Here is a 9,930-nt window from a genome sequence, read left to right as displayed (position 1 = left end):
CAGAACAAATTTCTTCTGCCCCACTTTGATTCTCTGCATGATATATGGTTCAGGGGTTCTCTTTGGTCAGTTATTAGTTACTCAGGAATTGGCTATATATAATTATATATAGAGCAATATCAGAAATCTGAAAAACGACAGTTCCCCATGCATCACGTACTTTGCAGTTATGAGTTCATAACAGCTGAAAGCCTGAAATACCTGGCCAGTCACCCTGCTGATCGCTTCCTTCGTGTTTGATCATCCTCTTCTGTCTCCAAATCTTTATCATTCGGAGGTGGACCATCCAAGCGGTTCCATTCCAGGTTGGGGAAGTAGGCATTCATGATATTCATACACCGAATGATCCCATGGTTGATCATGTCATTTTTCATCTGGGAAAACTCCTTGGACTCCTTGAAGTGGTCTATAGCAGCCTTATACCTCTCCTCTGCAGCCCCTGAGCCACAGATGAGCTCAGCATTCAGCTCATCCACCTTAGTCTTTGTCTTCTCCAAGTCTGTTTTGAGAACACCGAGCTGCATCTCCAGATCTTTCACTTTGGCTCATTCCTTCTTCATCTCGGTTCTTGTAATGCTGTCCTTCTTCAGCTTCCCGATGACATCTCCATAGGCATGAAATTGGTCGAACAAGACCTGAAAAGAAAAAAAGAAAAAAAAACAAGCACAGAAAATTAGTAGCAACATAGACAGAAGTTTTTCAAGTAACTGGATGGGTTCATACCTGTGCAGCCTGGGCATAGGACCTCTGGAGATGCTCAATAGGGTCCATAGCCTTAGCTGGCTCTCTAACAGACATCATTATAGAATTGACAAAGGGGACCAGAGAAGCTTGATGTGAGCTGGTTGCAGAAGGCCCAGAGCCCACCTTTTTATCTCTTCTTGGTTCAGCTTGGGGAACTTCATCAGCTCCTCTCTTCTTGCTCTTTTTTGAGCTTTTACTGGGATTCATGGCTGCTACAGAATAGATATTGTACAAGTAAGAAAGGTCAGCAGTCAGCACCACCAGTGGCGAAAAGACACCTAATAGCTGATTCTTACCCTTCAACTCTGGAGAAACTAAACCACCGTTCGCCAAAGGGGTACCATGAACTACACGAGCTGGTCTTTTCCTAAGCACTGCAGTAGAAAGTAGAAGCAGGTAAGCAACAAAAACAGGAAGTACTTGATTTTAGTTTGAAGCCTCCAAGAAAATACCTGTTAGATCTTGCTTCACTTTACCAATTCCTATTGCCTGTACAAAAGCACTCAGTCCGACTTTAGCCTTTATGATGAATACATACTCTTCTAGTAACATTTTTTCTTCTCGATATATCTTCGATACCTGGCAGTTGATGAAATGAATTAACAGGAATTTATACGGTGATATGAATATATAAAACAATTGACACAATAATAGCATCAAAATCCAGGAAACATTTTCTGCCCAAGAAATGGTATCTGCATAAAAAGATCTGGTTTTGCGTAGTTACTGTTCTAGAGTCCTATTGGTCATTAGTACTCACTAGTCCCCACTTATCGCTAGAACATCTATCTTCACTAAATCTAAAGCAGATAAGTGAGGGATCCATATGCATGATACATGATATATGTGTATATACTTCCCTTTCATCAGAAAATGGAAGGTTTTATGTTGCACTGAATACATTTTCTTTACTTCATTCTTTTATTTTCTGCTGATGGATCATTTGGCAAAGATTTATACAGTATATTGTATAATCATTAATCAAACAAAGTTACCTGCAAATTTAATATGAATTGGCAAGAATGTCAGCAGTGTTATCAGTTATATTTTATTTTTGCTTAGACTGCTATTTCCAATTCCAAACTTAGATCACATAATACTAGAGATCCTTAAAAGTTTTATACTGCACATCAGCTGATAAGAGCTTCACGTCCTACTTAAAATCACGTCCATATTGTACACGTGGAACTATTGCTAAAGTTGGCCAATTGGTATTACATAACTGAAAGTGACTCCGATTAAATTAAACAGGCAAGAAGAGTTACTCAATGAATAAGTGATTGTAAGGATTTGTTTTCAATTAGAGAAGGCAAAGGAGCTTTATGGTAAAAAATAATAATCATCTTACAGAATATAAGGGTAGCATTCCTAGTATTTGGTAATCAAATAAGAAAATTATTTGTTATCTCCTGATCTACGGTCATCCACTTGAGAAAATAAAAAAAATAAAAAGAAAAGAAAAGTTGCTCACAGAGATTCCACATATAATTAGAAGCACAGTACATATAAAATTAAATATTATTTTAGAGAATTATTTGTATATTATCACAGTACTAATGTGAATGTGCAGACAACTTCAAATAATACAAATTAAATCCACATCCAAAGTAAAATCGTATATCAGAGTTTAGGTATGATGAGATTACCTCAAGTAAAATAGTTTGGTCTTCTTCTGACAACTGAGGAAGCAAACGAGATAACAACACTTCTTGCCTCAATCCAGTAAACAATTGTTCTCCTAGTTTACCTGTTTTGCTCTTCTTTCTTTTACATTCTGCCCATCTTATGTAGCTGCAAGACCTATAAAACTTTCCATAGTAGAATGACAATATATCGCCCATCTGTTTACTCCCAATAAATTTCTTCACCTGAACAAGGTTCTTCCCAAATATATATAAACCAAGAAGAAAACTATCTTTCTCTATGTCACTCCAGTGGTCAACTGAGGAACCAAGAGCCAGGAAGTACCGTCTTCCCTTACGCTTTTCATGCATTTTACTCATCTTTTCTTGTTTCAATCCCAACTTCATCGAGTTACTTGATATCTTCCTCTGATCAGACTTAATATCCATTGGCTCGGCATTGAGTTTTGAGTTGTCATGTTGTATCTGTTTGACGCATTTAGATTTTAAAGAACCATTTTTGTTGGCTATATCAAAAGCTACCTCTGTATCATGCTCTTTACTCTCAACTTCCTCATATATCCTCATTACTGGAATGGGTAACCCCACTAGAAATTCAAAGGAATCACCAGCAGTTATTTTTGCACTAGTTGGGTGGCTTATTATCCCAAAACAGTAAGATGTTGCTAATAGAGGGGGAATTTCAACCTGATATTCATCTCCAACTCGAGGAAGTACCTTGGGTTCACCATAGACATCACATATAGCAGAAGCTTCTAGAGAAACTGAGGGATCACCATGTTCATATTCATTGAAATCTACTTGGCGGTTTTCTTCAACTGAACCCATCTGCCAAATGAGGGAAAAACCAGTATAAATTAGGCATGAACTTCAAAAAAATTGAAAAAAAAAATGCTATGCCAATTTCAGATTTCAACTTGGCTGACAGTACTTTGATAGCATTACACGAAGATATGCGCACTAAAATCTAATAAGTAAAACCCATGAAGGACAGTTTGCCTCCATCAAACAGTTAAAAAGTGTAATCTTTCTTCATAAATGAAAGATAGTTGTACACTTCTCCGAGTCCCTTCCTTCCAAAATTTGGCTGGCTCCATTTTTGATTCTGTTCCATGTAACAAGCTTAAAAACTACTATTACTTTTCTGTTCAGGCATACGTTGTTAAAAGTCTAAAAGCATTAGAGCTATTACTTTTGAACTCAGGTTAAACACACAACAGGTACAGAACTGATTCTTATCATAGAAAATTTGCAATACAGATTGAAACTTTTCACTAGCCATATCCTTAAAAAGTATACAACACCCAGGATAAAAGCATGCAAAACAAAGCATGAGGCAGCAAACCCATATACAAACTCAATTATTATTATGTGTTATCAACTAAATTGATGCCACTACATTCAAAAGCCAAAACTATACAACAAATTCCTCAAAACCCATCAGCCACATTCATCAGAAAAAGCAAACCCAACACAATCTCTACAAAAATCAACAGCATTCCAAATTTACAGCTTCAGGCCTTCAGCAAAAATAAGCAGTTAAGCACTCAGACAAACAAAAACCACAGCTTCCAGTAAGAATTCAAATACAACATCATCAAATTTTACTGTGTTACTGAACAAGGAACAAGAAGGATTCAGGTTTGATTAGTATACCTCCATGAACAAAGAAGCAAACTTAACGCCAAAACCCACGTGAAAGAAGACCTGACCGAGAAAATGGGTCGTCAAAAGCTAGCACCTACAGACAAGCCAAGTTTTGGCCAAGCCACATTTTGTTTCACTTTGAAGGAAAATGCTCTCTTTATTTTTATTCTTTTGGTAATTCTCTTAATTCAACGAAATGACCAAAATGTGTCAGGGGTTTAATAAAACAAAATGACCAAAATGTCAATTCTGAGTCCGTGAATGTTTTGATTTACAATGATTAGAAATTAGATATTGATCTGTTACTGCAAAAAGCCAAACAATCATTAGAGGTTTTGACAATGGTCTCAATTCCGTTGTTCAACTTTTGTTTTTGTGAGCATAGAATTTCCTAGCTGAGGAGTGAGGAGTTTGACAGAATATGGGGATTTGAAGTTCTCTCTGAAAAACCAGTCTCAGTGTTGAACACAAGGTTTAGAAGTCATAAGAATTGGTACAGAACTCACATAACAATGCTATCTAGGATAATATTAAAGTATGAAACGAAGTTCATAACTAGAGAAAGCTAGGCATATTGTTCAAGGAGACCTGTATTTACAAGAAACAAAAATGCCGTAACACAAAACTGTTTAAGCACTTGTTGGACCATCAGTGTTGCTCAGGTCTGCATCCTCTGTTCTTATTGACACTTCTTTACCTTGAGCATCCTTTTCAGCACTGTTTTGATCACAATCCTCCTCATCATGTATAATCATAAAATCTAGTTCTGGACAATATTCCTTTAGCACTGCTCGACAGTCTTCATATGCCTTCTTAAAAACAGCTTCCATGGTCTTATGGTAATCGCTAGAGGTTTTGAATGCCGAAACAGCTGCAGCCTCACGGTTCGGGAATTCAGCTTCCAAATAGGTTGCTCTTTCAAGCAACTGAGCAGCTCTCCTCTTGGAGTTCACTAACTGGGATTGATACTCAGAAATGTCAACTCGGTACTTCTCCTTTTGACTTTCCAGCTCCTTCTCCAAGGACATTACCCTTTCACGTTCTTGCTTCAGATTTTCTCGTTTCACAAATTCATCTAATTCGGCTTTCAAAGCATCGCATTTTTTTCGCAGCTTACCATTAGTGACATTTGACTTGACCAACTCAGTTTTACACTTGATGATTTCAGCTTTGAACTTCTCCTTTTGCGTATCCATCTCCAACATTGACCTTTCACGTTCTTGTTTCAAAAGTTTTTCTAACTGGAGATTCTCAGAAATGCGGTTATCTATTCTTGAAAGAAGATTCTCATTCACTTCTTTCAGTCTGCTCACCTCAGCTGCCAAAGTGTTCTGCATTTTCCTCTCTTCCTCCAAAGCTAAGTATGCCATCTGTAGAATAAAAAGTTAGACTCCCAGCATTTCATAAGAAAATAACGCATGAGAAAGGAAATACCTGAGTCATCTTATCTCCAATGCTTTTTGAAATCTGAACAAGATCAGACTCCTCTTCAATAGCCATAGACGCAGGAGAGACACACTTCTGAGCTCCATCCAAGATCTTAGGTATGGCTTTAACATCTCGAACATCTTTTCCTGAATCCCCACAAGATTTATCGAAGACAGCAATAGAGAATTTCTCAGTTTTGTGAGTCTGTTGATCCAAGCTGACAGATTGACCAGGCATCTTTGGAGAACCTAGTGGGGAAACGAACTGAGCATCTTGTGCAGACAAAAATTTGGTTGAGATCGGAGTTGGAACTGTCGTCGAACAAGTTTCCGGAATTAAAGATGAGGAGGGCTCATTAACTTTGAAAAGCATGTTCATTGCAGATGCCCAGTTACATGAAGAAGCTTTTGAGATTTTCGGAGGATGGCTAGAGAGATCATCAGTGTCTACTTGACTTCGCTTCACACCCAAGTTGGCAGAAGCACCAATGGATTTGCTACCAGAACACATATTTACCATTACTATCTTATTCTCTGAAATAAAAAGTACACAGTAAGGACTAACGTTGAAGTGGAAAAACAAAATCAGAGGGAAGGGAAAATTGCTTACTTGGTTCACAAGTAGGAAAGGGAGATAAACCATGCTCATACAACTTCTCCTAGGCAATCATTGATGTTTTAAATTGCTTCAAAAGTTTCTGAGCACTGTTAATGTCTTCTAAGGGACTGTCCTCAAGATTATGTTTACCCAAGGTAGCTGCGAAAAACAAAGAATACTGGATGAAGGAAAATGGACTATTTGAAGGCTACAAGTAAGACACCAACCACAAGTACATATGAAGCCACTTAGATACAGTAACAATGGGGATTAGAAAAGAAGGTAAGACATATAGCTCGGATGACCAGGTTGTAAGAACTAAGAACTTCCCTATGCATCTGATACAGTAATACACAAACCATTTCAGATTCCTAGATTTATTAGATATAGAGCTTCGAATGATAGTGGACGCACACGTTCAATTACGCCAACAAGTTTTGATGGGATGTCTTCAGTTGTAGTGACTCTTTTTTTGAGTTCCGACTTTTAAAGTACAATGAGTCTGAGCAAAAGTCTATGGATGCTTGGACTCGTTACTTGAACAAGCTATAAATAAGAAACTTTTAAAGCAGAAAAGACATTGAAATATGCATGAAGCATATCTTAGATAAGATGTATACAACCAAAGGAAACAAAAGGGGTACAAGATGGATCTCAACAAGTGAAGTCATGATATTTACATGCTTAATGAAGAAGCTTACTCAGGTTCGATGACTGAGAAGCCTCCAATTTAAGCCAGTATCTATATGCTCCTAAAAAGAGTTGTAATTATCCCAGCTAAGATATCACTATATAAAGTAAATAACCAGAGTCTAGACTAAAGAAACTCTGCCAAAATATTCTTATGTCAACAAACTTACGATCTTCAAAAGAAGCTAATTTGTGGATGTGCTGGGTACCGAGCAAGTCAAGGAGGGAGTGTGTGATTGGCTTTACAACTTTAGCAAATTCTTGTTCCTCCCTAGAGCTTAAATGGGCAGGTTTCTTCCAGAAGACTGCAGAAGAAAGCAGAGGTCAGCAACAAGAAGCAATAACTATAACAGGTACGACATATAGCAGAAGTGATACTATCCCATGATCTAAAGTAAGTTGTTGCTTTCTCAAACAGTAAAGGTCTGTCTAACATGTTAGGACGTCAGATACTCATTAATATCAGATCAAATACATCTACTGGAACATAGAAAACAACCTCTACTTCATGCCCATTGGAACAGAAAATAGTAACAAACATCCGGAGAGGGAATTAGTTTCCACCTCGTACTCATCTCCAACTCTAGAAAGTACCTCATGGTTACTAAAATCATCAGATATATTGAAAACGTCTGGAGAAAATAAATGCTCACCAGATTCATCCTCATTGGGATCCCTGTTTAGATCTACTTCAACCGAATCGACCTGCAAAGTTAGAGGAGAATCTGTTTAATCAAATCGGCTTTCTTGGACAACATAAGAAGCTAGTTTCCTTTCTTTTTTTTCTTTTTCCCCCTTTCCGTTCAACAAATGATAAATTTGACAAACAGGCAAAGAGGTTTTCATAATTGATGAATGAGGTATGCCAATTTGAAATATTTTATTGCGTTCGAAGACAGGCAAACAAAAAGGAAAGGAACTTATGAACAAAATGCATGCTGAAGACAAAAGCCCCTGAAGCAAACACTTTCTATTTCATCTTAAAACAGCTAGTGCTTTATAAATCAAGCCCCAAGGAAAATCAAAGACAAGTTTTTGATAATTTTCCTTCCAATTTTTGCCGGATTCAAGATGTTATTCCTTCATGCTGAATACTAAACTACTGATTCTTTATCCTAGCATAAAGAAGTACACGTGGAGAGCTCATGCAACAGTGTTTCATGAAGACAGATAGGTAAGCTATCGTCCTTGGCATTTTCAAATCGAGTCCACAATATTATACACTGAGACTGTAACATTTCAAAGAACCAAAAATCCACTAAACATACTTCTATAAATTATGCGACACCCAGAAGAAATGTATGCAAACAGAAGATGAGGCAGCAAACCAACAACAAACTAAACAGCCAAACCCAAATCCATATTCAATTCCAGCCTAAAATCAATGACACCCAACAGTCTAAAAGGCCAAAACTTTAAAACAAAAATCGCAAAACCCATGAAGCACAGTGATCTGAATCAGCAAACCCAACAACATTCCAAGCTGAAACCCCAGCAGAAAATTAAACAAGAATTTAAAAGAGTTCATTTTTATACCTCCATTGATAGGAAAGACAACCGAGTTCAACGCCGAAACGGCTAAACCCACTGAAAAGGAGAAGCTTGAGGAAATGGGTCTTCAAAATTGAGCTCCTGTATTCATCAAAAGCCCCAGAAATGAGCACCTCTTGCCCAGGTTGATATACGAAAGCGTCAATCTCATCTATTAACTTATTCAGAGAGTGCTCACAGTGTCAGTGGGAGTGTGTGGGGGACTGTTTTTCCAAGCAAGACAAGAATCGAAAGCATTGGTTTTTATATTCCATGTTTTTATTGGAATCGAGGAGTACGAGTTTTTTTTGTTTGATGGAGAAATATTAAACTAAAGAAGTAAAGAGTGGTGTCTCTAACGCACCCGCAACTTATAGTCATAAACCTCTGGGAGAACACAATCTACCCAAGTACAGGAAAGCTTATGGTCAATTCCTGCCATAGCATTTGCGACCAAGTTTGTCTCTCTCAAAACATGTTTGAGAACTATATACTCAATTGATGAAGCTTGAACAGTCTCGGGGAGGGCGCTTTGATGAGTCACCTTCAACCTCTACTAAAGCCTCTTTCCCTTGCAACAACTAGGCTATTACGAAGAGCCAAGGCCTCGGGGACAAGGATTGTGGTTGAACCAGCATTGAAAGCTACTGCAACAAGGGGCTTTCCATTGAGGAGTAGGAGTTTGGTGACTAAAGATTTGGGGCACATCATGTATCCAACTCTGTGTGTAACAATTGTCAAAAAAAAAAAAAAAAAACTCTGTGTGTAATCAAGAAAAATAGTTGGAATGCCCATACTTAAGTTTAGCTTAACGTTTGCATTACCAATCGAATATCAAGTCAGATTTTTCTTTTTCTTTTTCTTTTCTTCCCAATCTAATTTTATCAATGTCATTTATATACTTGTCTATTAGACTGGTTGTAGCTGTAAATTAAATTTTAGGATTAAATTCAGTTTACCCCCCAAATCTTTGATGCCAAAATCAGTTCAGTCTTGCAACTTTTTTTTAAATCAGTTCGCTCCTACAACTTTCGTAAACACATCAATCAGGTTCAATTTTTGAATTCCACTCGAAATATAACGTCATCAAAGTTGTTGGAACTAACAAGGGGACCCATAATTCAGCTTTATCCCTTTTTAGAATGGTAAAATAGCTAATTTGATTGAGTATAAAGAATAAAAAATAATGAGGGTATTTCAGACATTTCATTGAAAATGAGAGGATAAAGCTGAATTATGAGTCCCCTTATCAATTCCAATGGCTTCGGTGAAGTCACATTTTGAGGGGAATTCAAAAATTAGACCGACTGATGTGTTTACAAAAGTTAAAGGGCGAACTTATTTAAAAAAAAAGTTGCAGGACTGAACTGATTTTGGCACCAAAGATTTGGGGGGTGAACTGAATTTTTTTCTAAATGTTAATTACTTAGCATAAATGGGTTCAACTTTGTAAGTTTGTAAAAATATTGCAATGGCAGGACGTCCTAGTTAACTTAGGAACCGATGTGACCTTTGTGGCATAAGGTTTGTACTAGGGCTGCCACTCGGTCGGTTCGAATCGGTAATGGGCATTACCAACTTCAAAACCAAAGCTTTCGGTAATGAAATCTGACTTTCAATTACCAAACCAAAAACTTCGGTATGAGATAAA

General features: G+C 37.4%; 2 protein-coding genes across 3 annotated transcripts; both read right to left on the bottom strand.

The window, feature by feature from the left end:
• Nucleotides 1-545: 545 nt before the first annotated feature.
• LOC101313113 lies at nt 546-4,143 on the bottom strand. The gene is made up of 5 exons (XM_004298068.1): nt 4,044-4,143; nt 2,391-3,215; nt 1,197-1,323; nt 724-1,118; nt 546-635 (listed from the first exon to the last, which is right to left on the bottom strand). Exons 1-5 carry the CDS (start codon nt 4,047-4,049, stop codon nt 546-548), a joined length of 1,443 nt encoding a protein of 480 aa, XP_004298116.1. The 5' UTR covers nt 4,050-4,143.
• Nucleotides 4,144-4,526: 383 nt separating this feature from the next.
• On the bottom strand, nt 4,527-7,719 carry LOC101303503. Of its 2 annotated transcripts, XM_004296775.1 has the most exons (5): nt 7,403-7,719; nt 6,920-7,054; nt 6,072-6,218; nt 5,469-5,995; nt 4,527-5,404 (listed from the first exon to the last, which is right to left on the bottom strand). In XM_004296775.1, exons 4-5 carry the CDS (start codon nt 5,979-5,981, stop codon nt 4,664-4,666), a joined length of 1,254 nt encoding a protein of 417 aa, XP_004296823.1. In that variant the 5' UTR covers nt 5,982-5,995; nt 6,072-6,218; nt 6,920-7,054; nt 7,403-7,719; the 3' UTR covers nt 4,527-4,663. The 2 variants fall into 2 exon arrangements, with proteins under 2 accessions (XP_004296823.1, XP_004296822.1); XM_004296774.1 differs by lacking the exons at nt 6,920-7,054; nt 7,403-7,719 and having other exon boundaries at nt 5,469-6,346.
• Between the last annotated feature and the right edge of the window lie 2,211 nt (nt 7,720-9,930).

Source organism: Fragaria vesca, linkage group LG4 (genome assembly GCF_000184155.1).
Source record: "Fragaria vesca subsp. vesca linkage group LG4, FraVesHawaii_1.0, whole genome shotgun sequence".
In the NCBI taxonomy this organism is placed as follows: domain Eukaryota; kingdom Viridiplantae; phylum Streptophyta; class Magnoliopsida; order Rosales; family Rosaceae; genus Fragaria; species Fragaria vesca.
This window is presented reverse-complemented; position numbering and strand designations above follow the sequence as displayed.

Coding starts and splice junctions, on each gene's coding strand:
- LOC101313113 (XM_004298068.1), bottom strand. Junction 1,119..1,196: donor AGTGAAGCAAGATCTAACAG/GTATTTTCTTGG, acceptor TTTCTACTGCAG/TGCTTAGGAAAAGACCAGCT. Junction 636..723: donor CCTATGCCCAGGCTGCACAG/GTATGAACCCAT, acceptor TTTTCTTTTCAG/GTCTTGTTCGACCAATTTCA.
- LOC101303503 (XM_004296774.1), bottom strand. CDS start 6,110: ATGAGCATGGTTTATCTCCCTTTCCTACTTGTGAACCAAGTAAGCAAT. Junction 5,405..5,468: donor TTGGAGATAAGATGACTCAG/GTATTTCCTTTC, acceptor TTTATTCTACAG/ATGGCATACTTAGCTTTGGA.